Source organism: Desmodus rotundus, chromosome 3, assembly GCF_022682495.2.
Source record: "Desmodus rotundus isolate HL8 chromosome 3, HLdesRot8A.1, whole genome shotgun sequence".
Taxonomy (NCBI): Eukaryota; Metazoa; Chordata; class Mammalia; order Chiroptera; family Phyllostomidae; genus Desmodus; species Desmodus rotundus.
In genome coordinates, this window is record NC_071389.1 from 147,354,999 (window position 1) to 147,382,845 (window position 27,847).

Below are 27,847 nucleotides of genomic sequence, written 5' to 3' on the forward strand. Positions count from 1 at the left end.
TGCAGGGAGAGAGCTCAGTGGAGGGGGGGCCGTGGTGAGCTAACGTTGTGCTGTGCATTTTGGCTTTCAGGATATAAAAGGGAGAAGAGAAGGAACAGAAATGGACAGAGGAGGAAAAGGAGGGATGACAGGACTGTAGGTGTTCCAGTCCTTGCCAGGCCGGGGGGCTGGCTTGCTCATCTGCCCTGGTCTCTTCCTGTGACCCAGGCTCCCACTGATGCCACCTGGGAGGGGTGGAGCGCAGCACAGGATAGGCCGGGTGCTCCACCCTGAAGAGAGCACCGAACCTCCTTCCTACCTGGGCCCCCCCCCCCCACCTACCCACACCCTAATCCCCCTCAAAAGAAAAAAAAGATTGATGGAGTGATGGTCCAGTTCTTTATTTAGAAACCTGATTGTTCAAGAACATGAATGGCGGGTCTGTACCCCACCCTTTTCACCAGATTGTTTCAGAGGTGGTAGGCAACTTCCTCCCATTTCCTCAGCAACTGAGGAAGGTACCTCAACTCAGAAGCAGACTGTGGGGAACAGTATGGAAAGGGACAGGAGCAGGAAATCCCGAGCTATTCCAAGGGCAGGGGTAGGTGACTCCCAACAGTAGCAGGGGCAGGGGCCTGTCTCCTATGGCCTGCTTCGCAGCTCACCCTTCTTGCTTCCCTGCTCTACTCCACTCTGAAGATCTCTAGGTACAGAGGGAACAGGGACCAACAAGTTAGGGGACATAACAGGGAGGGGGTGTGGGGAGTTAAGCCTGGGAGGACAAAACTCACAGGCCTTGGGTGGTCTTCCGGGCAGCTCCCAGCAGTAGCAGCAGCACTACCCCACAGCCCCTCCACACCCCTGGCTGGGGTCCCAAAAGTCCATAGCTCACCCTACTCCCAAGTTTTGCCTTCAGGGTCCCAGGGGGTGGGAGATGGATGGGGAGGCAATGAGGCCAGTCTAGGAGGACTCTGGACTCCTTGCAAGCTGATGGTAGTAGCGGGCTCAGAAGTCAAACTCGTCCAGGTCTCCTGTGCCCTCCCCACCTCCAGAGCCCCACACCCGGCGGTAGTTGCTCTCCAGCTCTTTTTGTCGCTGCCGCTCCTTCTGTGCCTCTTCAGCTCCCTGTACCTGGTGAGGGGTGCATGGGGTGAGCTAGAGTGCTGGCTGGTGAGCCCAGGGAAGCACTGAGCGCTGGAGGATCCAGGAGCTAGCCTCATGGGGAAGGAAGGGGTGGGGCATGCACACTTCATTCAGGGATCTTGCCGAGGGTCCACACGCTCAGCAGCCAGGACCACCAGGCTCTTACAGATGAGGAAACTGAAGCCCAGAACCTAGCAAGGCTGGGGTACGCTGGTGTCACTGGACCATGCTCAACAACACAGCGCACTGGATGGGGGCAGGCTGAAGGTCCCAGACTTGGGGGTGGGAGACTCTCACCAAGATATTGAAGAAAATCTCCTTAAGGTTTTTTGTGTCCTCATCAGTCAGCCACCGTGCATCCTCCTCGGTGCCCTCAGCCCCTGGTCGGACAATTTTGATCTCGATTTTCCCTGGAAAGAAGCAGGATGGGCAGTGAGAGGAGGGGTGGGGAGCTTCAGTGCAGGTCCTCTACCCCCCAGGTCCCCAGCCGAGGTTTCCAGTCCTCCTTGACCCAGCCCCTCTGCTTCCAGCAGCAAGCCCTTCCAACAGCTCTGAATCCAGCCCCGCTCTCCAGGTCCCACCTTCGGCTGTGAGTCCCTCCCTCTCCAGCAGCTCTTTCACCAGCCCCTCGATTTGTTTCAGCTGCGGGTTTTCCCGTTTCATCTCGAGGACTGTCAGATCCTGATTGGGGCCTCCGTGACGGAGCTTGGTGACCCGGACCCGGACTCTGTGCTCAGGATCCTCCTCTTAGAGGGGGGGACACACAGGGAGACACAAAGCAGAGCCGTGACTCCAGGGTTAGGGGCTGTGGTGCTCATTTCTCCCTAAGCCATCAATTGGCTTTGGTGGTTATTCCACCTCAAACGCGCACACGAGCCAGGGCCCCAAATAAGTTAGTTCCCCTATCCCATTCCAGCCTATAAAGCTCCCTCCACCACTGCAGCCTCCCTTCTCCCCTCTGGACCCAATAATTCTGCCTAGCACCTGCAGGAAAACCACTGTTTCCTGAAACAAAAACCAGGCCACCTGGGCCTACGAAGAAGTTTTGTAATAAGAAGCAGGAGCACGCTTTCCCTCTCCCAGCACGCCCAAACCTTTCCCTCCCCGTCTCCTCCCCCCAGGAGGTTACTTTGTCTTTCTCTCTCCTAAGCTCCAAGGGCCCTTTTTTGCTTCTGCAACTTGTTTCCTGAGCCTGTGCAGCCCAGCTGGCTCCCTTTTACTACCTCTGTAGCTTTCTAAGTAAACTTATTCTTATAATTTGAAAAAAAGTAAGAAGCAGGTAGGAAAGCTGTGGTTTGGCACTCCCCGTGTTGGTGCTCAAAAGACACTCTCCCATGTTTACAGAGAAAGCAGGACGGAGGGCCACATGTGTGAACATCCCACTGGGGGCTCTCTGACCTCTGACCTCCACACGCACAGAACGCCATGGGAGGGACACAAGGGGGAGTCGTTAGAAGGTATAACTTCAAGTCTGTCCAGGCAACTGACTTCTGAGCAGTTGGCTGCCTATTCACACTTTGCCAGCTGGGGCTGCTCCTGGTGCAAAGCCCTAACTGTTGAAAGGCTATGTCCCCACAGGTGTGCGGTCTGAAGCACGCAGGCTCGCAGCCACTCAGTTAAGATCCACTGATGACCCACTATGGGCCGGTCAAAGTAATAAGCACTAGGCACATGGGAGCCAGTCAGAAAACAAGACAGACATGCTCTACAAGCTGCTTCCCAAAGGATGAATAGGAGGTAACCAGGCAAAGGGATGGAGGTGGTAAGAAGGCAAGAGTGAGAACAGTGTTCCAGAGAGAGGGAAGCGGGTGAGCACCCTCAGAAGGGAAAGAACATGTCACCCTCCTGTGCACACATGAGCTGAGGGGTAAAGACACAGGACCTCGCTTCCCAGATGACAGCTCTCACCTGCTGGTCGGAGGGAGGGAGGCGGCTTTCTGGGGACAACCCTCCTTCTCCTGTGCTTCTTCACCAGCTCTGGACTCTGCTTTTCCTCCAGCCTTTTGATGAGTTTGTTGAGAGTGGATGTCAGGGCCAGCATCGCTCGATCACGCTCCGACTCCTTCTTCAGCCCATCTGGGTCCAGCTCCTTCTCTGTCTGGAATGCCCGAGGTGGGAGTGGAAAGTCAAGGAGCAGTGAAGGTCAGTGGTCCACGCTCTACAGGAGAGTCATGTCCAAGGCTCGTTCTTCTCTGATTCCCCTTTCCCCACCATCCCCCCTTTTAATTAAATAAACACCTATCATTTCAGAGAGCCCTGTCCCAGGGCTATGCTAGGTGCTGACCTTTGTTCTCTTTCAGCCCCTTGGCCTGTCTTGCCCACGGGAGCAGACACCTGCAGAAGCAACCAGAGGGAAGAGCTGTGCTCACCTCCTGGATAATGTTCTCCAGCTCTCGCTCCATGCCAGCCTTCACTTCTGAACGGAGCCGCTCTCGGTCTGACGGGAGCAGTATCCCTTCCAGTTCCTTCTCAAATTCTCCCAGTAACTGCCTTTCATCCTCATCTTCATCTTCATCCTCATCATCCTCTTCTTCTTCCACCTCCTGCTGATGTTCTGTGTCACCCTTTGCCTTCACCTCTGGTTCGCTTTGAGGGGCTTCTGCAGCACCATCTGCAGGCTGCTCTTGGCCTGCATTTGGCTTCCCCTGGGTGGATGGGGATCCAAAGAAAAAGGGAGATGGTTGGGGTTTCAGTAGAGGCACATGGTGGGGGGCAGACAAAGGCAGAGTGGCTGGGGTGTGGAAGGGGGAACTGAAGAGGAGTAAAGGCAGGCAGGCAGCTCCATGGGGCCCAGCTCAGGCCCAGGTCAGGGTGATTCTCCAAAGGCTTGCAGCGGGCAGGTAGGTTCTACCCTTCCACTGAGCAGGGCCCATACCTTTTTCGTTCCACCTTTCAGCTCTTCTATCAATCGAATCAAGTCTGCAGGACTCCGAATGACTTTGACCTGCACATTGCTCTGAAAATCTGAGATGGAAAAACAGGAATGAGCCCATTGTGTCCTAAATTCTACTTTGCCTCTCTGAGGAGAGGAGTTGAGGAGACCAAGGAAGGACACAGTCCTTGTCCCCAGGAGCTATCTTCTGGTCAGAGAAGCGGGGCCACCAGAGACCTCCAGAAAGCACTGGGCTGAGGTGGGCTCAGGTGAGAGAGAGAAGGGTGCTTACAGGCTGCTAAGGCCCCTGCTCTGTCACGCACTGCTGAGGCCCTTCTGGCAATCACCCCAGGTTTTAGGGCTCCGGAAGAGATGCTGGGGTCAAGTGCTCCTCTCCCCTGGATCCTGTTCTCCACTTATTGTCTAATCAGTTGCAGGCATTCCACTGTGAACTACAGATTCATTCTCCTTTAATCTGACATCAGCCCTCTAATGCAGGGTGGGCACCCACATGTTATGGGTGAGGACACTGAGTTTGTTAAGTGAAATCATCCAAGACTACGAAGTCTACAAGTAGAGGAGCCACTGTGTCTGCTACCTCCATTGCAAGGAATTGTCTACAAAGAGTATTAACTCCTATAAAAACGAATTCCCTGCTGGCCTACCACCCAACTTCCCTCCCCGTGCTTATCTCTACCCTCACCCTCACCCCTGCCTGTCCAAAAATACCTTCAAGCAGGAAAGGAGACAGGGAGGGTTCACTCACCATCAGGAGAGCCTGGAGCTGGATCTGCTGGCTCAGTGTTTGGTTCCTGCTCCTGAAGAGAAGAAGGCAGAGTTAAGCATGCAAACTTGTTTATGCCGACCATGTTCGTAAGGCGCTAGTTCTGGGAACGTCCTCGGATCCTAAGACAGATGCGGGCCATCTCGCCAAGACCTCAGTTTGAGTGGCCCTCCATCCCAAGGTCCAGCTGGGGTCAGCCTCATCAGAGAAGTAGCTAGGAGGCTGCTCTCACCTCAGCCTGTGCCTCTTCCCTTCCTTGGACCTGGTCCTCTGGCTCATGAACCATCTTCCAGAAATCTGATTCCTTACTGTCATCCTTGGTTGGGCTTGAAGCTGGAATACAGAGAACAGGGAGGAATCAGAAAGGAGGGGAGCAATCAAAAGGAACAAATAGAATGAGGATATTCCCCTCCTCTATTACCAAGGCAAAGGGCCCATAGTACTTTTTTGGGGGGGGGGTTATGATTTTTTTTTTAAGATTTTATCTACTTATTATTAGAGAGAGGGTAAGGGATGAAGAAAGAGAGGGAGAGAAATATCAATGTGTGGCTGCCTTTCACACACCCCCAAGTGGGCACCTGGCCCGCAACCCAGGGCACCTGGCCCTGACTTGGAATCACACCGGTGACCCTTTGGTTCATAGGCAGGCACTCAATCCACTGAGCCACACCAGCCAGGTTTTTAAAGATTTTATGTATTCATTTCTATAAAGAGGGAATGGAGGGAGAAAGAGGGGAAGAGACACATCAATCAGTCACCTCTTACATGTACCCTGACCATGGACTGAACCCACACCCAGGTATGTGCCCTGACTGGGAATCGAACCAGCGACCTTTTGTTTGCAGAATGACAGCCAACCAACTGAGCCTCGTCTGTCAGGGTGGGTCTACAGTACTTTTTTACTCCACACCCCAAAAGTCAGCCCAGGACAATAAGACTGGAGAAAGGAAGAAATGGAGACAAGTTTCATGGAACAGGTGAAGCAAGGCCCTACCCGCTCTCTTTGTGGGCACCACCCCAGGTTTGGTCTCACTCCACACTTGAGGGTCCAGGTCTTGCAGCTCCTCTATCATTTTATCTTCATACTGCTTTGAGTCTACTGAAAAACAGCACGCAAGCAGGACAGGGACACATTCCTCTGGGTTCTTCAATACTTTGTCTATCTCCTACTTGTCCCCTCCCCATGCCTCCCCTTCCTCTCTTGCTCTTTTAATCACTCACCAGCTTGCCTCTGAAGGTAGGCCAGGTACTCCTCAGGCTGCAGGGCAGGGTGACAGAGAATGGCTTGCGGAGCAGCGCTGGGTGGGGGCCGGAGGAGAGGGTGGGGGCAGAGCCGAGGAGTCCGAACGGTCAGCACATAGGAGCAGGACAAGGGCTCATCCACACGGTCAATGTAGTCCCCAGAAATGCCAGCACCCTCGTCACAGAGGAACTGCCCGGGCGGAGAGGGCAAATGAATAGTAGTTACCACCAATAATTACCTTTAGTTCTTAGGGATTAGCATCCAGAGTTGCTACAATATATTTCCTCAAATGTCCAGTTTTCAACAAAAAGTTATGAGAGGCACAAAGAAACAGTTAAGTGGGACCCTTACACAGGAAATAAGCAGGCAACGGGAAGTGCCCGTGAAAGGGCACAGGTGTCGGATCTCACAGAAGAACACTTTAAGGTAATCCTTGTAGAAAATGTTAAAAAACTAAGAATTTAAATCATACAATGAATGTTCTCTGACCACAGTGAAATGATATTAGGAATCAGTGATATAGCCCTCATCAGCATGGCCCAGTGGGTTGCGCATCGTCCTGCAAGGCTAAAGGTCATCGGTTTGATTTTGGGTCAGGGCACACTACTGGGCTGCGGGTTCGGTCCCCTGACAGGGTGCGCATGAGAGGCAACCAATGGATGTTTCTCCCCCTCTCTTTCTTCCTCCCTTCTCCCCCCTCTAAAAATAATCTTTTTAAAAAAGGTATCTAATTTAAAAAAAGAAAAGAAACTAAAAAACATAAGTGAACTAAACCCAAAGCAAACAGAGGGGAGAAAATAATAGATTAGAACAGAAATAAATGAAGTAGAAAAACAGAAAAGCAATAGAAAAAATCAATAAAACTAAAAGTTGATATTTATTTTATTTTTTTAAAGATTTTATTTATTTTTAGAAAGGGGAGAAGGAAGGGAGAGAGGGAGAGAAACATTGATATGTGGTTGCCTCTCACACACCCCACACTGGGGACCTGGCCTACAACCCAGGCGTGTGCCCTGACTGGGAATCGAACCAGCAACTCCCTGGTTCGCAGGCCAGTGCTCAATCCACTGAGCTACACCAGCCAAGGCTAAAAGTTGGTATTTTAAAAGATCAATAAAAGTGACAAAACTTTAGCTAGACTTACCAAGAGAAAAAAGAGAAGACTCAAATTAGTACAATTGGGAATGAAAGAGGGGAAATTACTCCCAATCTTACAGAAATAAAAAGAATTGTAAAGGAATGCTATGAATGCCTATATACAAAAAAATCAGATAACTTACACAAAATGGACAAATTTCTAGGAAGACACAAAGTATCAAAACTGACTCAAGAAGAAATAAACAATCTGAATAGACCTATAACAAGTAAAGATATTGAATTAGTAATCAAAAAACCATCTACATAGAAAAGCCTGGGCCAGACAGGTCTACTGGTAAAGTCTACCAAATATTTAAAAAGTAATAAACAGCAATGCTTCTCAAAAATCTTCCAAACCAAAGAGAAGGGAATACTTCTGAATTCAATCTATAAGGCTAGTAATGCTGATAACCAAATCCAGACAAAGATATCACAAGAAAAGGAAGCCACGGGCTAAAATCTCATAAATACAGACCCTCCAAATCCTCAAATAACACCAGGTAACTGAATTCAGCAACATGTAAAAAGGGTTACATACCATGACCAAGTAAGATTTATTCCAGAAGTACAAGGTTAGGATAACATTAAAAAATCAATTAATGTGATTAAAACACCCTATCGATAGAATAAAGGACAAAAACCACATGATCATTTCAATGGACACAGAAAAAGCATTTGACAAAATTCAATACCTCTTCATGATCAAAACGACAAACTAGAAAAAAGGGGAACTTCATTAACCTGGTAAAAGCCATCTATAAAAAATCCACAGCTAACACCATACTTCACGGCGAACAACTGCACAGCTACCCCCTCACATCAGGACGGACAAGGATGTCTGCTCCTGCCCCTTGTATTCAACTCTGTAGTGGACGTTATGACCAGGGCAATTAGACAATAAAATGAAGTGCAAGGCAACTAGACTGGGAAAAGTAAAACTATCTTTATTTCCAGATGACCTGACATTGTGTATAGAAAATCCTAAGGAATCCACTATGAAAAATCTATTAGAACTAATAATAAATGAGTTCCTTAAGGTTGCAGGATACAGGAATCAATTGTATTTCATATACCTGCAATGAACAATCCAAAAATAAAATTAAGAAAATAATTCTACTTGCAATAGCATCAAAAAGAATACGATAATTGGGAATAAATGTAGCAAAATCAGAATGAAACTTATGCTCTGAAACTACAAAACACTGCTGAAAGAAATGAAAGACTTAAACAGGTGGAAAGACATCCAAGTTCATAAACCACAAGACTTAATATTGTTAAGATGGCAATACTCCCCAAAATGATCTTCAGATTCAGTGCACTCTCCATCAAAATTCCAGTTGCCTTGTTTGCAGAAGTTAACAAACTGATCATAAAATTCATATGAAAATTCAAGGGACTCCAAATAGCCAAAACAATCTCAAAGAAGTACAGCCCTGGCTGCTGTGGCTCAGTGGATTGAGTGCTGGACTGTGAACCAAAGGGTCGCCGGTTCAATTCCCAGTCTAGGCACACAAGAGGCAACCACACACTGATACTTCTCTCCCTCTCTTTCTCCCTCCCTCCCCATCTCTAAAAATAAATAAATAAAATCTTTAAAAAAAAGAAAAGGTAAAACTGGAAATTCACACTTTCAGATTTCAAAACTTGCCACAAAGCTACAATAATCAAGACAGTATGGTACTGACATAAATATAGACATACAGACCAATAAAATAGAATTCAGAGTCTAGAAATTAACCTTCACTTTTATTGTCATTTGATTTGCAACAAGGTTACCAAGATAATTCAATGAGAATAGTCTTTTTTCAACAAATGATGCTGGGCCAACTGGATATCTACATTCAAAAGCATGAGGTTGGACTCTTACCTGATACCATATACAAAAATTAACTCCAAATGGATCAAAGACCTAAATGTAAAACTACAAAACTCATAAGAGAGAAACATAGGTGTAAGTTTTCAAGGCCCTAGATGAGTCAATGGTTTAATTGGAGATGACATCAAAAGTACAAATAACAAAAGACAAATAGATAGATTGGAATTCATCAAAATTAAAAGCTTTTGTGCTGCAAAGAACATCACCAAGAATGTAAAATGACAACCCAGAGTATGGGAGGAAATATTTGCAAATCACATATCTGATAAGGGACTTGTACCCAGAATATAAAGAAATTTTACAACTCAATAATAAGAAGACAAATAATGAAATTTTAAAATGGGCTACGGATCTGAACAGACACTTCTCCAAAGAAGATAAATTACTAATAAGCACATGAAAAGATGCTCCACACCATTAAGCATCAGGGAAACACAAATCAAAACCACAATGAGATACCACTTCATATTCACTAGGAAGGCCACAGTCAAAAAGTAAAAACAAGTGTTAATGAGGATATGGGGAAATTAAAACCCTCACACTACTGGTACAATTGTAAGATGGTGCTACTGCTTTGGGAAAAGTATGGCAGTTCCTCAAAAAGTTAAACATAGAATTACCATATGATCGAGCAATTTAATTCCCTGGCATATACTAAGAGAAATGCAAACATATGTCTATACAAAAACTTGTTCACAAATGTTAAAGGAAGTATTGTTAATAATAGCCAAAAAGTGCCTACAACCCAAATGTTCACCAACTGAGGAATGGGTAAATAGAACATGGAATACTATGTATTTGGCAAAAAAAAATGTAATGAAGTACTGGCACATGCTACACATGGATGATCTTTGAAAACATGGTAAGTGAAAGAAGCCAGACATAAAAGGTCACACATTGAATGACTCCGTTTTTGTGAAATGGTTAGAACAAGCAAATCTATAGCGACAGAAAGATTAGAGGTAGTCTAGAGTGGAGTGTGAGGGTCCAGAGGGTGAGGGTTAAATGGCATGTAATTCTTTAACTATAGGGTAGAGGATTGTATAGGGTAGTGGAGAGTAATAGGGTAATAGGTACCCTATTACCCTATTACTCTCCACTATAGAGTAGGGTGTAGGGTACTGCTATAGCGTAGAGGATTTCTTTTAGGGTGATGACAATGTTCTCACATTGACTGGTGATGGTTGTGTAACTCAGTGAATATACTAAAAAATCACTGAATTGTATGCAGAAGTGTATGGTATATAACTTATATCTTGATAAAACTGTTATTTAAAAAATAAATTAAAAAGCCCTGGCTGGTGCAGCTCAGTGGATTCAGTGCTGGCCTGAGAACGAAAGGATCACCAGTTTGATTCCCCATCAGGGCACATGCCTGGGTTGTGGGCCAGGTCCCCAGTAGGGGGTGCGTGAGAGGCAACCACACATTGATGTTTCTCTCCCACTCTTTCTCCCTCCTCCTCTCTAAAAATAAGTACATAAAATATTTTTTAAAAAGAAATCATAATTAGACATAAACCCAAATATAAATATAACAAATGGTTAAATTAAAAAAAATACAACTATATGCTGTTTAGAGAACACATTTAAAACATAGGAATGTAGAAAGGATACAAGTAAAAGTATGAAAAAATATAGTAAACAAATAACTCAGTGAAAGCTGTTATAACTATATTATTATCATACAGGAGTCTTCAAGTAAATAAATGACTCAGATAAAGAAGGTCAGTGCATAATGTGCAAAAGTTAAATTTATGAGGAAGATAATTTAAATGGCAAGTAACTCTTTAACTTCCTCATTGTTGGTATTTCCCAGGTAGAACAGGAATTTTTCCCATTTTTTTCACACATACAAATCTCAACAAGTTTAAAAGGACTCAAAATAAATGATACAAACATAAAAATTCTATAAGTTATATTAGATAATCAGGCAGTTTGAAAATATTGAATATTTGATGACAAGGAATTACTGTTAATTTTTTAGTATAGTTACATTTTTAAAACAACTCTAATCTTTTAGAGGTAAATATAGAAATATTTATGGATGAAATGATATAATGTCTGTACTTTGCTTCCAGATAATGTGGAGTGCAGGAGGTCGTGGAGGGAGGCGGGCAAGGGTGTATTTGAGGCTGGCCACATTTGTTGCAGCTAGATGATATGTGGGGGGTTATACTACAATTATCTCAGATTTTGTATATTTTTAATTTTCTATCATAAAAAAATGTTAAGATATTCTTTAAATATAAACAACCTGCACCACAAAATTATACTTTTAAGATGTATGTATTTATATATGTACATATGTATAATGTAATAATCTTTTGTGATAACAAAAAATTGGGGAGGAAATTTTAATCAGTACAGAAATGGTGATAAAATGATGGAAAGTTCACAAAATGGAATATTGTGCAGATGTAAAAACAAAGAACAAAGCTCTAGACATACTGCCATTGAAAGATGTCTAAGAATTTTTGTGAAGACATATAAAAGCAAGGTGAGCATGCGTGTTTAATACACTGTATGTTGTGTGTAAAAGAAAGGGAAAAGGAAATAAGGACCTCTAGTCACAGCTGCCTGTAAACGCACAAAGAAAGGCTGGAATGACACGGGATGAACTAACAGCAGGGTCACCTGGGGGGCTGGGGTCCATGGGAACTAAGCAGAAAGAAGATAAGGGAGGGGGAACCCCACTGTACACCTTTTTATACTCTTTGGGTTTTGAATCATGGGAAGGTATTATACATTTACAAATTAGATAAAGAAGTTTATAATAACCATAAAAATTGTGAGAAATATATAAAATAGTACTTGGAGAGAAATTTATAAGAGATGTATTAAATATAATCAGAGACATTGAAATAAAGAACAAACTGACAGCAAACAGAGTGGCAAAGAGGGGGATAATGGGGGAAAGAAAGGGAAGGGCCGTCAAGGAACATGTATAAAGGACCCACGGACAAAGCCAAAGGGGGGATGGATTGAGGGGGGGAGGTGGGGGTGGGTGGGGCGGGGGGAAGTGGTGGCAGGACAATGAAGACAACTGTACTAGAACAATTGTTTAAAAATCCAAACAAAGAGAGGAAAAGCTAGAAATGAATGAGCTAAGCATTTATTTCCAGAAGTTGAAAAAAGAAGAGCAACATAAACCCCCCAAAAAGTAGAAGGAAGGATAATAAAGACTGAGTGGAAATGAATTACATAGAAAGCAAATACAATAGAGAAGCCTGACAGAGCCAAAAACTGGTTCTTTGAAAGGCTAACAAAACTGACTTATGCCCTGGCAAGTGTGGCTCACTGGTTGAGTGCTGGCCTGCAGGGCTGCCGGTTCAATTCCCAGTCAGGGCACATGCCTGGATTGTGGGCCAGGTCCCCCGTAGGGGGTGCATAAGAGGCAACCACACATTGATGTTTCTCTCCCTCTCTTTTCCTTCCCTTTCCCTCTCTAAAAAATAAATAAATAAAAATAAATAAAAATACTGACTTACCTCATGAAAGAAAGAAAGAAAGGGAGGAAGGAAGGAAGGAAGGAAGGGCCCTGACCATTGTGGCTCAGTTGGGTGAGTATTGTCCTGCAAAGTGAAAGGTCATTGATTCAATTCCTGGTCAGGGCATATGCCTGGGCTGCGGCCTGGTTCCTGGTCCCCAGGGGGGTACACGCAAGAGGCAACCAATAGAGAGATGTTTTTCTCTTGCATGGATGTTTCTCTCCCTCTCTTTCTTCCTCTCTCCCCTCTCTCTAAAAATTAATGAATAAAATCTTTAAAAAAGAATGGAAGAAAGGAAGGAAGGAAGGAAGGAAGGAAGGAAGGAAGGAAGGAAGGAAGGAAGGAAGGGAGGCAGGGACGGAGGGAGGGAGGGAAACTAACTTCTGGTGAGACTGACCAGTGACAAAAGAGTGAGGCAAAAACAGCCAATGTGGAATGAAAAGAGGGACCTAATTATAGATGCTACAGAAATTTAAAAGGTAATAGAAGGATATCGTGAATGAATTCATAACAGTAAATTTGCAAACTCAGATGAACTAGACAAATTCCTAAAAAAATATAACTTACTTAAACTCACCCAATTAGAAATAGAAAATCTTGAATATTCCTAAAACGACTAAAGAAATGAATCAGTAGTTTAAAATCTTAACACAAAGAAAACATTGGCCAAGATGACGTTAAAGATGAATTCTGGCAAATATTCAAGGAATAACAAATTGCAATTTACACTCTTTTCAGAGTATAGAAAAAGTGAGAATATTTTTTAGCTTCTTTTTTGAAGCCAGCAAAACCTCGCTGCCAGTACTAGTAGGAAAAACTACAGCTCAGCATCTCTCAGACGTGCAGGCACACCTCGCGCACGGCACTTCGCTGTATCACGTGCCACAGATACTGTGTTTTTTACGAATGGACGGCAAGACCCTCCACAGGCAAAAATATCATGACTAGCTGAAGGCTCAGATGATGGTTAGATTATTTTAGCAATACAGTATTTTTAATTAAGGTATGTGTATTGTTTTCTTAGACGTAATTATGTTGCGTACTTAGACTACAACAGCGATTGTCAACCTTTTTCAGCTCGTGGCACACTTAAACTAATTACTAAAATTCTGCGGCGCACCAAAAATATATATTTTTGCCGATCTGATAAAACAAATAGGTATTATTTTGATTCATTCACAATGAACGGCTATTGTTATGTGTTGGCTGGTGTCATTTTTTTATTTGACAAGCTAAGAGAAAAGAGGTCAGTGCCCCTGACTAAACAGTCAGGTATTGCAAGTTTTAGAAACTCTTGCATCACACCAGTGTGCCTTTTGCAGCACACTGGGTAAAAATTGCGGGACTACAGTGGAGTGTAAACATAACTTCTATGAGCATTGGGAAGCCAACAATTCGTGCGACTCGCTTTATTGTGATACTCGCTTGACTGTGGTGTTCTGGAACTGAACCTGCATTATCTCTGAGGTATGTCTGAATACAAGAGTCTTTTGAAAAAGCGCAAGCCGAATCCAGTAAGATACATTTAAAAGAGATGGTCAAGAATAATATATAGGATCAAACTAGGTGTATCTTAGGAACACAAAATTGGCTTAACATAAATCACTTAATTTCAAGTAAAAGTTTGGCTTAATACTAGGATCTCAACTAAGTACATTAGTTTAAATCAGTTTCATATTAATCAATAAATACTAGAAAAGATGATCAATCATTAGGAATAAGTGAAATGCAAATCAACAGTGGGATACCGTTACATACTCGATAAATTAGTAAACATTCAAACATCTGAAACTATCAAATATTGACCATGATACGGAGTGATGGAACCTTATACACTGCGATAAGAATGTATTAAATGAGAACAAAAAGGGGAAAATATTCTGTATTGCCAAATAAAGTGGAACACGGGTTCACCTTCATACCCCCTTTACCCAGCACTTGTGCCCCCACATGAGTTCTCTCTAGTGAAATTCCTGCACATTACGTTAGAGGGCACTTAAAAGAACGTCGTTCTCAGCCCCCGTGAATGCACTGCAGTTGTAGCCATCAACATGGATGATCTCAGCATGGATGAAACGAGTACTGAGCAAAAGAAACAAGTCCCAGAAGACTTCTGTACGTGTACTCTGGATGTCTTCACACAGTGATGCCATTTGTACGCACTTCAGAAAAAGGCTAAATCAAATGGGATGCATACACAAATGGTGAAACTCTAAAGAAAAGCAAAGGAATTATCCTCATAAAGTCAAGATAGCAGTTCTCTCTGTGGGAAAGGGTGAGAGGGGACGTGGCGCACAGGGGCACAGAGCTGCTTTTTAAAAAGTATTTATTTATTTATTTTTAGAGACAAGGGGAGGGAGGGAGAAAGAGAAGGAGAGAAACATCAATGTGTGGTTGCCTCTCGCATGCCCCCCCAACTGGGGACCTGGCCTACAAGCCAGGCATGTGCCCTGACTGGGAATCAAACTGGCGACCCTTTGGTTTGCAGGCCAGCACTCAATCTACTGAGACACACCAGCCAGGCAGAGTTGACTTTACGGTGCTGTCAATGTTCTCCCATAACCTGAAGTGATTAGATAGGTATTTCCTTTATTATTCCTTACACCATGCAGTTATGATTTATACAGTTTTATGTATTGCAATATATTTCACAATAATTTTTGTAAATGTGATTAGAAAAAAATGGTCACAACATGAAGGTATAAGAGGACCAATTTACCATGAAGATATCACAATTCTGGATTTACATGCACCTAACTGTCTCAAAATATATAAAGAAAAAAATTAACAGAACTGTCAAATCCACCATCATAGTGAAATTTTAATATACCCCTTTCAAAATTGATTGGGCAACTAAACAAAAACTAGTAAAAAGTTTGAAAGAAACTTGAACCAAGTAATTAGAGAAAACACATGCTTTCAAGCACACCCAGGCCCTTTTTCAAAGTTCACCACAAAGGAAGTTTCAACAAGCCCTGACTGGTATGGCTCAGTGGGTTGGGCACTGTCCCAAGAAACCAAAAGGTCTCCAGTTCGATCCCTGGTCAGGGCACATCCTTGCATTGTGGGCCAGGTTCCCTGTTGGGGGGTATGCAAGAGGCAAGGGGTGGGTGCTTCTCTCACACTGATGTTTCTCTCCCTCTTTTTCTGTCCCTTCCCCTAAAAATAAATTTAAAATCTTTAAAAAAATGTTTCAATAATCACCAAAAGAATCATTGAAACAATGACATTAAATTAGAAATCAACAGCAATCATATAAAAACAATAGAAATACAATACACTTGTTTAGAAACATGATAAGCATAATTCTAAATAAGTTCTGAAGCAAAGTACAAATTACAATGAAAACAGAAACACCACATATCAAAACCTGAGTGACGCGGCCAACACGGTCCTCAGGATGAAGTGGACGACCAGGAAAGGAGACTGTGAGGGAGCATCCCACACAAGAAGTTAGAAGAATAGGTGTAACTCCTGTTGACACAAAGGGATGATCTGGCTATTATACAAAGAGCTTTTATACACTGAGAAGAAAAAAGATCAACAACCCATTACAAATATGAGCAAAGAATTTAGATGGTTGAAAGAAAAGAGAAAAAAGATAAACAGCTCTTAAATAAGAATAAGATTACTTAGCTCTTCGTAAGAGAAATGCAGGTTAAAATCACACTAGGAAATCATTCTCTATCTGATGTTTATTTGACGATTGCCCCAAATCCCAAAGTGTAAAAATACACTGGGTTGGCATAGCTGTAGGGAACCTGGCATTCTCATACATTGCTGTGTAACCTAACGGTGCATATAAAAATGGCACTAGTCTCCTCCCAGGAATTTAATCTCCATAGGTATCCTCTACAGGTATAAGGCTATGCACTGCAGCACTTTTGTGTTAATAAAAAAGCTCCAACAACCTAAATGTCCATCAACGGGGAACTATTTAGACAAATGATGGAAAAGGTTTGTAAGAGAATAATAGCAAATATAAAAAAAGAAAAATGCGGTGGTGCCCTAACCGGGTACCTCAACTGGTTAGAGCATTGTCCCCATCTGCCAAGGCTGTGGGTTCAAACCCTGGTCAGAGCACATACAAGAAGCAACCAATGAATGCATAAATAGGAAAAACAACAAAATGATGTTTTTCTGTCTCTCCCTTCCTCTCTCTCTCTCAGAAAGAAAAAAAAGGATGAGGAGGCTTTTAATATACTGATTTGGAAAGTACTCAAAGATATATGCTTGATATAAATACGCATTAAAAAACATGAGTGCATAGCCCTGGCTGGTGTGGCTCAGTCAGTAGATTGAGCACTGGCCTGTGAACCAAGGGGTTGCAGGTTCAATTCCCATTCAGGGCACATGCCTGTGTTGCAGGCCAGGTCCCCAGTGAGGGGGGGCGCACAAGAGGAACCACACATTGACATTTCTCCCCCTCTCTTTCTCCCTTCCTTCCCCTCTAATAATAAATAAATAAAATCTTTAAAAACATATGAGTGTATAAAAAGAAGCTAACAATGATTACCTTTCTTATGGGGATGGGAACGGGTTGATGAAGGGAAAGGTGTGTCAAGATTTTTTTCTGAATACTTTTTAAAAGCATTTCTATATTTCAGCTATGAAAATGTAGTAACTATTCAAAAATTAAGTATAGAACTTTTAAATGTGAAAAAACTCAAGAAACTGGAAGGAAAACCATAAACAAAAAGAAAGGAGGAGGAAGGAAATAACAACACAAACTAATGAAGACACGAATGAAACGGTACACAGACGGCAGAGAGGGCGAACAGTCAGAAGACGGCTCTTTGAGTTCCAGACCAATCGCTCGCGAGCCACACCAAAGACAAAGAGAACGGCAGTCAATATTAGGGACTACTAAGAGGCTCTATCTTCAAACACAGATTATGAAAAAGTAAGAAAAACTATAATTTTATGGCTAGTACATTTGAAAATGTAGACAACGAAATGATAGCCTATGAAATTATAATTTATTAATGTTTCATACATAGTAAACCTAAAAAACATCTTACAATCATTTTAAGCATGACACCAAAAACAAACAATAAAAGAAAAAAAAAAACATAAATTAGACTTTGTGATAACTGAGAACTTTTGTGCATTAAGGACACAATCAAGAGAATGAAAAAGCAACCCACAGAATGGGAGGAAATATTTGCAAATCATGTATCTGATAACAGACTAATATCCAGAATGTATAAAGAACTCCTACAACTCAGTAACAATGAAAAACAAATATCCCCGTCCAAAAATAAGCAAAGGATTTGAGTAGATATTTCTCCACAGGAGAAATACGAATGACCAATACAGACATGAGAAGATGCTCAGCATCATTAGCCATTAGGGAAATGCAAATCAAAACTACAATAAGATACCACTTCGTGCCCATTAGGATGGTCATTATTTTAAAAATGAAAGGAAAATAACAAGTGTTGGAGGGGTGTGCAGAAGTTGGAACCCTTGTGCACTGTTACTGGAAATGTAAAATAGTGCAGGTACTGTGGGAAACAGTTTGGCAATTCCTCAAAAAGCTAAACATAGAATTGCCACGAGGTATACTCCACTCTTAGGTACAGACCCAAAAGCATAGAAACAAGGACTCGAACGGATACTTGTACACGACTGTTCATTGCAGCATTATTCACAATTGCCAAAAGGTGGAAACAACAGAGTATCTATTTAATCATCAGTAGATTAAAAGGTAAATAAAATTTGGTATATGAAGTCTGTCCAGAAAAAGTTCAACTATTGTTAATAGAACAAGAACAGTTTGCATGACATGGATGTAACCTGGCTGCCAAGGGGAGTGGGCTCATGTGTGAACAATGATGACTTCACTGTACTAGTCAGTGGGGGCGGTAGACGCCATTGAGTGAGCATGTGTACTGTGTGGCCATCGCATTCAAAATGACTGAGTGAGTAGAGCAATGAATCTGCATCAGATTTTGCATTAAGCTTGAACATTCCTCCACATAAAATATTCGCATGATTCAGAAGGCTTCAGCTATGGGTAACTGGTGATTGGCAGCTTCATCACGACAACACACCAGCTCATTCATCACATCTTGTGCAGTTTTTTGGTGAAACCTCAAATCACCCAGGTGACTCAGCTCCCGCACAGCCCAAATATGGTACCCCGAGACTTCTGGCTGTTCCCAAAACTAAAATTAACTTTGAAAGGGAAGAGATTTCAGGCCATCAATGAGGTTCAGGAAAATATGACAAGGCAGCTGATGGCGATTGGGAGAACTGTGTGAGGTCCCAAGGTGACTACTTTGAAGGGGACTGAGGTGTCATTGTCCTGTGTACAACGTTTCTTGTATCTTCTTCAATAAATGTCTCTATTTTTCATAGCACATGGCTGGATACTTTCTGGATGGGCCTTGTCTATATACAATGGAATATTATTAAATATTCCATGAAAGGAATATGCCATAAACTATGATATAAAAAGGAATAAAATTCTGGTATATGCTACAACACGGACAAACTTTGAAAACATTATGCTAAGTGAAATAAGCCAGACACAAAACTAACAGACTAACATTGTATGATTTCCCCTTACGTGAGGTACCTAGAACAGGCAAACTCATAGAGACAGAAAGTAAAACAGACCTTGAGAGGAGAGGGAAATGGGAAGTTACTCATTAATAAAGATGGAGTTTCTGTTTGGGATGATGAAAAGTTCTGGAAATAGTGGTCACGATTATACAACATTGTTAATGCACTTAATACCACTGAATTGTACACGTAAAAATTGTTAAAAAACTTTTATGTTATGTATATTTTACCATAACTTTAAAAAATAATAATATTAAAAACAAATGAAGAATGCCTACATGGAAAAAAACAGACATTGAAAAAACAGGCAGTGCACCAGACGCACCAGTAAGACACACGCTCCCTACAGCCCATTGGTTCTGCTGCTAAGTACGTCCCCAGAGGAGCTCTCGCACATTCGCAGTGTGACCTACACTGCAAGACTGTGTGAGAGCACCGGACTGAAACCCGACTGCGTCTCAATAGAGCAATGGTTAAATAGCCAAGGAGACGACGCAGTCATTACAGTAGTTGAATTAGTTATCTCTGTGTTCTGGCACCGGATGGCAAAAACACTGGTTAGTGAAAAAGCAAGTTCCTAACACTGATGTGTAATTTTAAAACACAAAACAATACATATTGTTCATGATACGTGTATCAGTAATACAAGTGAAAAGCAAGGAGGGAGATGGTTGTGGTTTTTTGCGCAGGGGAGGGAGAGGGAAGAAATGAGAGGCTGGGCTTTAACTACACCATTAGTGTTTTATCCCTTTATTAAAAAAACTAGAGATCTGAAGCAAATGTGGTGAAATGTTAACATCTGTTTAACTTGGCAGTAGATTTATGGGTCTCTATGACATGTTCTGTATGTTTGAAATGTTTCATAATTAAAAATTAAAAAGGAAAAAAATCCTAGATCTCTCTGAGATTTTATATAACGTAAGAACTGAGATAGGGATCCAAATTTGTTTAATTCCAGATGACTAGCCAATTGTTCCCAAACCCCAGGAAAACTGTACTTTCCCCAAACACTATGCACACTGTTCCTACTGAGGCATCAGGGAGCTGGCACTTCACCAGCCTGCCCTGGAGGGAGGGATTTACTCAATCATGCAAGCAAGGAACTTGAGTCAGGATATGAGAACTAAAAAGAAGAAACAACCAGGCAGGAATGCCCCCGATTCTGTATCACTAAAACCTCCAGACTCCCCAGCAAATATACCACCACTTCATTCTCGTTACAACCCAAGAGCCCCCCTCCTCAGAGTAACTGCTCTCCTGTGTTCTGCATCCCAGCCCGGCCCACATTCTCTTTTCCTCCTTTCTACTAGGTCCACCCAGCAGCATTTAAACATGCTCCTCTCTTGACTGCAAATTGGAACAGCCACTATGGAAAACTGCATGGAGATTCCTCAAAAAAATTGAAAACAGAATGTTCTGATGACCCAGCAGTTCCATTTCTGGGTATATATCCAAATAAATCCAAAACACTAATTCATCACATCTCGTGCAGAGTTTTTTGGTGAAACATTAAATCACCCAGGTGCAAAAAGACATATGCACCCCTATGTTCATTGCAGCATTAGTTACAATAGCCAAGACACAAGAGAAACCTAAGTGTTCATGGATAGATGAATGCATGAAGATGTAGTACATATATACCAGGGACTATTACTCAGCCATAAAAAAGAACGCAACCTTACGATATGCGACATGGATGGACCTAGAGGGTGCTGTGCTAAGTGAACTAGTCAAAGGCAAATACCACTTACATGTGGAATCTAAAACAAACAAAACAGAAACAGATTCAGAGATACAGAGGAGCAAACCTGACGGTGGCCAGATGGAGGGAGGTTTGGAGGGACAGGTGAAAAGGTGAAGGGGTTAAGAAGTACAAATTGGCAGGTGGCAGTCATCTCCTCCTCAGCACCACAGCTGCCCTAGACACCTCATGAAACCCAGACTGTCAGAAAGAGGACCAAGAAGTTCATCTGGCGCCAGTCAGACTGATACGTCAAAATAAGTGCACCTGAGGGAAACCCAGAGGCATGGGTGTGCAGGAGAGTGAAGGGCCGATTCTGACACCTAACACTGGGTATGGGGACAACAAGAAAACAAAGCACATGCTGCCCAGTGGCTTTTGGAAGTTCCTGGTCCACAACATCAAGGAGCTTGAAGTGCTACTGGTGTGCAAGGAATCCCACTGTGCTGAGATTGCTCACAGCATCTCCTCAAAGAACTGCAAAGCCACTGTGGACAGAACGGCCCAGGTGGCCGTCAGAGTCACTAATCCCAGTGCCAGGCTGTGCAGTGAAGAAAATGAATAGACAGATTGTGTGCACATTGTATTTGTGTTAATAAAACCATAAAATTCTGCCAAGAAAAAAAAAGTACAAATTGGCAGTTACAAAATAGTCACGGGGATGTAAAGTACAGCATAGGGAATACAATCAGTAATATTGTCATAATTATGCATAGTGTCAGGTGGGTACTAGACTTAACAGGGGGATCACTTTATAAGTTATAAAATGTCTAACCATTACGCTGTAAAAACTAAAAATTAAAAAGAAAAAAAACATGCCCCCATCTTAAAAAACAAAACAACAAAGCAAGCACCCTCCCCACAGCTGCCCCCACTAGCGCTCGCCTTCCCTCTCCTTCGCGTCCAGACTTCCCCACGCTCCTCAACGCCTGGTCTCTGCCGCCCCACTGAGGCTGCTCCAGCAAGATCGCCAGTGGCCTCTGTTACTAAGTCCAACTGAACGACTGGTCAGGGGTGATGGGGAGTAGAGGACTTAGGAATTTCCATCTGGTTTTCATGCCTACCATCTGAATTGTTTTGTTTCTATGCGCATGCTTTGCTTTTATTAAAATAATTAACTCTGATGATCATGCAGTTTTTAATTCTCCTTTTCTTTGAAGGTTCAGATGTAGCCAACATCATGGACCAGTCTCTCCTTGAGACCTGTCCTTTCTGGGTTCCATGTCACCAGTCTCCTCTCCGACCCATTCTTCTTGGCCTAGCCCCCTTCTGCCCCTGCCTTCAGTGACAGCTCACTCAAAGTCATGCCCCACTTTTCTCCTACACACTGTTTCTTTGGTAGGGGGTATTTCATCCGTATCATGACTCCAATCATATAACCAAGATGTTGATGACGCCCAGCCCTCCAGGTTCAATTCAGACCGCTCTCCTGAGTTCCAGACCCACAGATCCAATAGCCTCCTCAGGTCTCTCTACTTGGACGCCTGCGGGCATTCAAATCATCCTGTTCAAAATCAAAATCATTTCCTTCACCAACTACTCCTCTTCCCACTATACCTGTCTCAGTAACAGAATCACCGTCTATCCAATTGCTCTTCATCCCCAGCCACCTAGTGTTCTCACCTGCATTGTGGCAACTGCCTCCTAACCGGTTTCCCAATCATTTTCTATACTCCAGCCAGAGTGAGCCTTCAAAACAAAACTGAGTACGGCATTATTCTGCTTAACATACTTCATCGGCTTCCCTCAGACTGTCCAAACTCTTCCACATACCTAGAGTTTCATGACCTGTGACTCACCCCCACTAAACAACTGCCCAGCTCCCCTCACGCAACCTCCCAAACCCCATTCCCACAATCCTCTCCAGTTGCCGTGAATAGCTCTCAAGTTCCGGGATAGGCCATCCTCTTGCCTCCCCATCCTTCAATCATCAATCCAAAGGTCACTTTCTTCCAGAGGCCGCTCCTTTACCTAGACTCAGTTAGTTCGTTCATTTTGTGCTCCCCTGTGATGTGTACTTAACCTGCTGGAGTACTTATCCTGCTTGCTGTGGCTGTTTATTTAATGTCTACCTCCTGAGGGCAGGACTTGGTCTCTCAGTCAGCATTTTATGCCCAGTTCCTATCACAGTGCTCGCACAGGGCATTATGTTCAACAGATATGAGGGAAGTGCAATCTTTGCCCTCAGTTCTTGCCATACTGAAGCTACAAAGAAATAAGGAAACAATGAGAATACAATGAAGTGCTACAATGGATTATATATGTGGATGTTTGTGAGCTGCTCTGGTCTGAATGTTTGTGTCCCCCCCAAAATTCCTATGTTGAAATCCTAATGCCCAATGTGATATTAGGAGGTGGGGCCTTGGAGGGGTGATTAGGTCATGAGAACAGAGCCCTCATGAATGGGATTAGTGTTCTTACAGGAGTCCCCACAGAACCCACTAACCCCTTCTACCGTGTGAGGATACAAGAAGTCTGTGACCTGGAAGAGGACCCTCACCTGACCACGCTAGCACTCGGACCTCTGACTCCCAGCTTCCAGAACTGTGAGAAGTAAATTTCTGTTGTTTATAAGCTACCCAACCTATGGTATTTTGTTACAGCAGCCCAAACAGATGAAGACACGGATATATGTGATGTGAATGTATGTATATGAAGTGCTGAAGGAACACAACTAACTTTCAGGGTTAGCCAAGAAAGGTCACATAAAATAGGTGACATTCGAGTTGGCTTATCATTCATTCCTTTCATTCAGTGAGTAATTTCTGGGCACCTACTTGGTGCTAGGCACTGTTTCACACACAAAGACACATCAGAATATAAGATGGACATTGTCCCTGCCTCCCTGGAGCTTATTCTGGTGGGGCTGGTAGACAGAGAGAGAGATTAAATTCAAACAAAGAAGATGATTTCAGGAAATGATACGTGCTTTGAAGAGTATAAGACACTGAAGGATTTTACCCGGATGGGGAGAGAAGGGTGAGCATGTGTGTGCAGGGGCGTCTGTGTGTCCACATTAGGCCTCCCTGTGGAAGTATCACAGGGTATATAATCTGAATGAGAGGATGAAGGCAGGTATTTGAATACCTGTGGGGAGATAGCTCTAGGTGGAGAGGATAATGAGATCCATTGGTTCAAGGACAGAAAAAAGGCCAGTGGGACAGAAACACAATGAGTATTTTTATCTCCAGGCCAGGCCTCATCCCTGGACTCCAGAATATCAGAGCCAGCTACCAACTGGATATCACAACTGGGATGTTCAACAGGCATCTTGGCCTTTGTGTGCACAGCACCAACCTAGTGTTTTCTCCTCCAAACCTGCTCCTCCCCACGTTGCTCAGTAACAATTCCATTCTTCCAGTTGCTGAAGCTAAAAACCCTGGAGTCATACTTGAATCCACCCCACATCCAATCTATCAACAAATCTTATTGGCTCTACCTTCGATATACATTCAGAATCCGATTGCTTTCCACCACCTTCACTGCTACCACATTGGTCTGGGTGGAAATATTTGGAATTTACCCTTTAAATAAGGAAGAATCATCAAAGGTTTTCCAGTCTGGGCAGAGAAGTGACACATGCTTATAGTGGTGTGTTCAGTCCAGCTCACAGCAGCTCACAAGACCCAACTGGGAAATTTTCAGGAATGTTGCAAGACAGTTGGCATTACAGTGATACCATGAATTTAGCCACGGTAGGAATATTTATACAATGGGTATGGCAAGCATTGTAAATCAGGGTTCCCCTCTTCACCCCCTTTACCCTATGCCCTGGTAATGTAGCTGTTCAATATTTACCAGCACACAATTGCCCGTGCAAATCTGTATTACAGAAAGATAATTCTTGTACTGTGTGGGTCTCTACAGGTGTGTTAATGAAACACATTAGGATCACCTAGGGGACTTTTCTCACCATACATCTGCCTGCCTGCCTGAACTCACTAAGAACCACTAGACCTGGAACACTTGTTTGGAGGCTGTTGGCAGTAATGTAAGTGAGAGATGAAGGTACAAAGCATAGGGAAGAAGAGGGGAGTTGTGAGAGAAATCTAGAATAGAATGAATGGGCTTCGGAATTTACTCTGAGAGAACTCCACTCCTTTCCTTCATATCATTCCTCCATTTGTAATCAGAGGCTCATTTCTGTGATTCTTTTGCTAACACCTGACTGCCTCTCTAGACTACGCATTCCATGAGGGCAAGGGCTGCATGTCTGCCCACCGCTGTACCCCTAGACCGGAGCCCAATAGCTACGCCAGCACAACCTCACTGAAGAGTTGTTACATGAAGGAGGACAGACGGGAAAAAGAACCGACAAAGATGACACTCAGCGTTTGGAGGGGATTTGGGAAAAGTTGATTAGAAGTGTTTCTGAATCTCCAGGCAATTACACAGAGCTGGTAGCTGGAAATATGTCTTAAACTCCGCATTTAAGGTTTGGGAGAGACCGTCTTGATTGTAAAATGCAACCTTGCCCTCCTCCATTCGAATCCGAATTGTCACTGAGGAAGTAACAACTTCCCTCTTTCAAGACTCACCCGAACTTCAGCCTCCCGGGGCCTCCCATTGAGGTCGCACTTGGATCCATTGCCATAGGTCTGGCTATGGTAGCGTTTCAGGCGATGCTGTTTGGAGGCCTGAGGTGGGGGACATTGGGCAGGAGAGACGGGGCATGAGAAAGACAGCAAGGAGGAGGAATGGCCACCAGGCCCCAAGAAACATGTAGCTAATCCCGACCCTCCCCTTCTTGTCAGGACTCTTAGTCTGCAGTCAGCAACCCTTTTTCTCCCAGCCCCACACTCCTGCCACCTTGGCTGTTTCGTCATCCCAGTCGAAGGCCGATTGGTAGTAGCCGAGATAGAGGACTTCACCTTTGATCTCTGAATCTGTAAGAGAAACCATAGTGAATCAAAGTTATTTCCTTTTAAGAGGACTAGGAGGGAAGGGGTCAGGGGAGGCAGGTCACCTTCTATGGCAGGTTGCTGAAGGCTTAGGAAAAATGTAAGCATGAGTCACCTTCCATGTGGTACTGCTGGATGTGGCGTCCGTAACAGAATTCATATGTCCACCAGTCCTTGGTCTGACAATTGAAAGAAAATCATGAGGATGGAAATGCAGATGTCTCTTGTTAGAAACAGAATCTCTCCGGCCTCCAGGACACATAACCTCTCCTCTACTTCTCATCTCCCTCTGCTTCCACCCTCAATCTGCCAGATTCTCAGAGAGAAGAGAGGGCTGTTTTCCTCTGGGACTCAGAGAGATACCTCTAAAGTCTGTATTCCACCAGTGTGCTTTCTATGCCTCCTTTTTAAAAGATTTTTTAATTCTTTTCTGCTCCCCATAAAGGTAAGAAATCATGGTATTCTTGAAGCATTCAGACCAGGGAGACATAAAATATAAATTGAACTCCTACATCATTTCTTATGGTATTCTAGTCACTGGGGACACAGCTATGAACAAGAGAAACTCTCTGACTTCGTGGACTTACACTCTAGTGCTGGGACTCAGACCAAAAATAAATAAACTGATGATTCATTAATGAGATGACTTCAGATGATGAAAACAAAGCAGGATACTGGGGTGGAGTGATAGGGACAGCAGGTAACTTTACTAGAAAGACTTCTCTAGGGGAGTCCCCCTCTTCCCCCCCACTGACCCTCTTTAGTCACCTCAATCTTGGCTTAACCCAATTCTGAAACCTATTCTAACCCTCCTCTACATTCAGCAAAGTGTCACCAGTGGTTACAAGATTCTTTACTTCTTTCCTGCCTCTACAACGTGTCTCCTCCTCCAATGGTCTTCTTAACTCTGACAGGTCCTCCCCATCCCACCTTACTCACTGACACCCTGGTTCTCAGACAGACAGCTAGTTACCAAGCCCTCATCTCACCCATCCCAGTTCCCTTCACCTTCAGCAGGCAAGGAGCATCTTTCATTGGGCTCAACAGCTCAGGGATTCCAGGTCCCTGGTAAGCAGGTGTCTCCTCCACCCTTTCACGCTGAAAGTGAATGGCTCCAGCTGGCAGGCGACATTCATAGCGCTGCTTGTACTTAGAGGAGACAATCACCACGTCGGAAGCTTGGCTCTGGGAAAGAAGGGAGGGAGAGTCAGGGGACAGGGAGGCAAAGAGAGGCTGGGTCAGGAAGAACAATGAGATCCCTCTTTGGATCCTGGGGCAAAGCCCAGTCAAGACAGAATGAGCCACAAGTCCTCCAGCTGTGTTTGGCGCGCGAGGGGAGAGGGCACTATCACTTCTATAAGGGGACGAAGTCTGAGAGTGTTTCGATCAGGAACTAGGACCGAAGCTGACAGCGGGAAGCCCCGGGAAGCCCCACCCTCCCATTCCCCCGGCCCCAAGGGAATGGGTCTCAGCCTGCGACCCTCAGGGGACATCGTAAACCCCCTACCTATTCTTTCCTATTCTCCTTAGGCTCCTGCCACAGATTCCACGGCTGCCCTTCTACTTTTCCCCTTCCCCTTGCCCAGGACCCTCGCCCGCTCTACTAGCCTCCTCACCTGCCCTCCCATGACAGGCAACGGAAGGATCTCGATCCCATAACGCATCTCACTCAGCTCCTCCAGATTCAGGCTCCCGACACCGCCAGTCAGAGCTGCGGGTAACAGGAGCCCCAAAAACAGCAGCCCCAATAGCCTGGACAGCAGCGGTCCTGCCGCCATCTTTCGCTTCCCTTCTTATCCAGAACTCCTTCCGCCCTAAACCTGGCGGCAGCCTCACCACGTCGGTTAACCCCCAAGTTTCATTGGTTAGATGTTCTGTCCCTCCCACGTACCCTGGTCTCATTTGTAAACGTGGCTCCCAAGCCCACCGGGAGGTGGGTCATGACGATTAGAAAAACCACCCGATAAGTGTGATTAGTCCTAAACGTCAACCAATCGTCAATGAGATCAGGCTATCTCCCAGCCTCTCCTAGTTCCAGAGAGGCGCGGTCTGTGCGCTGGGCCTTTTTAAGCAGGTTTATTCTGTCCTCGAACAGCTGGCACCTACATCTTTT

At 44.0% G+C, this 27,847-nt stretch overlaps 1 protein-coding gene across 4 annotated transcripts; it reads right to left on the reverse strand.

The window, feature by feature from the left end:
* Positions 1-364: 364 nt before the first annotated feature.
* Positions 365-27,571, reverse strand: OS9 (OS9 endoplasmic reticulum lectin). 4 transcript variants are annotated; one of them, XM_024576277.4, is made up of 15 exons: positions 27,351-27,549; positions 26,743-26,919; positions 25,850-25,913; positions 25,643-25,719; positions 25,372-25,470; positions 6,000-6,210; positions 5,773-5,874; positions 5,011-5,111; positions 4,761-4,812; positions 3,998-4,086; positions 3,492-3,767; positions 3,031-3,220; positions 1,704-1,868; positions 1,420-1,532; positions 365-1,110 (listed from the first exon to the last, which is right to left on the reverse strand). In XM_024576277.4, the coding sequence occupies exons 1-15, from the start codon at positions 27,510-27,512 to the stop codon at positions 985-987; spliced, it is 2,004 nt and encodes a 667-aa protein (XP_024432045.1). In that variant the 5' UTR covers positions 27,513-27,549; the 3' UTR covers positions 365-984. The 4 variants fall into 4 exon arrangements, with proteins under 4 accessions (XP_024432045.1, XP_024432044.1, XP_024432047.1 ...); XM_024576276.4 differs by having other exon boundaries at positions 5,773-5,877; positions 27,351-27,548; XM_024576279.3 differs by lacking the exon at positions 1,704-1,868 and having other exon boundaries at positions 27,351-27,571.
* Positions 27,572-27,847: the final 276 nt, after the last annotated feature.

Excerpts from the sequence above, each read along its gene's own strand:
- OS9 (XM_024576276.4), bottom strand. The coding sequence starts at position 27,512 with ATGGCGGCAGGACCGCTGCTGTCCAGGCTATTGGGGCTGCTGTTTTTG. Across the intron at positions 3,768-3,997 it reads TGAAAGGTGGAACGAAAAAG|GGGAAGCCAAATGCAGGCCA; the intron begins GTATGGGCCCTG and ends CCATCCACCCAG. Across the intron at positions 1,533-1,703 it reads GGAGGGACTCACAGCCGAAG|GGAAAATCGAGATCAAAATT; the intron begins GTGGGACCTGGA and ends GCTTCTTTCCAG.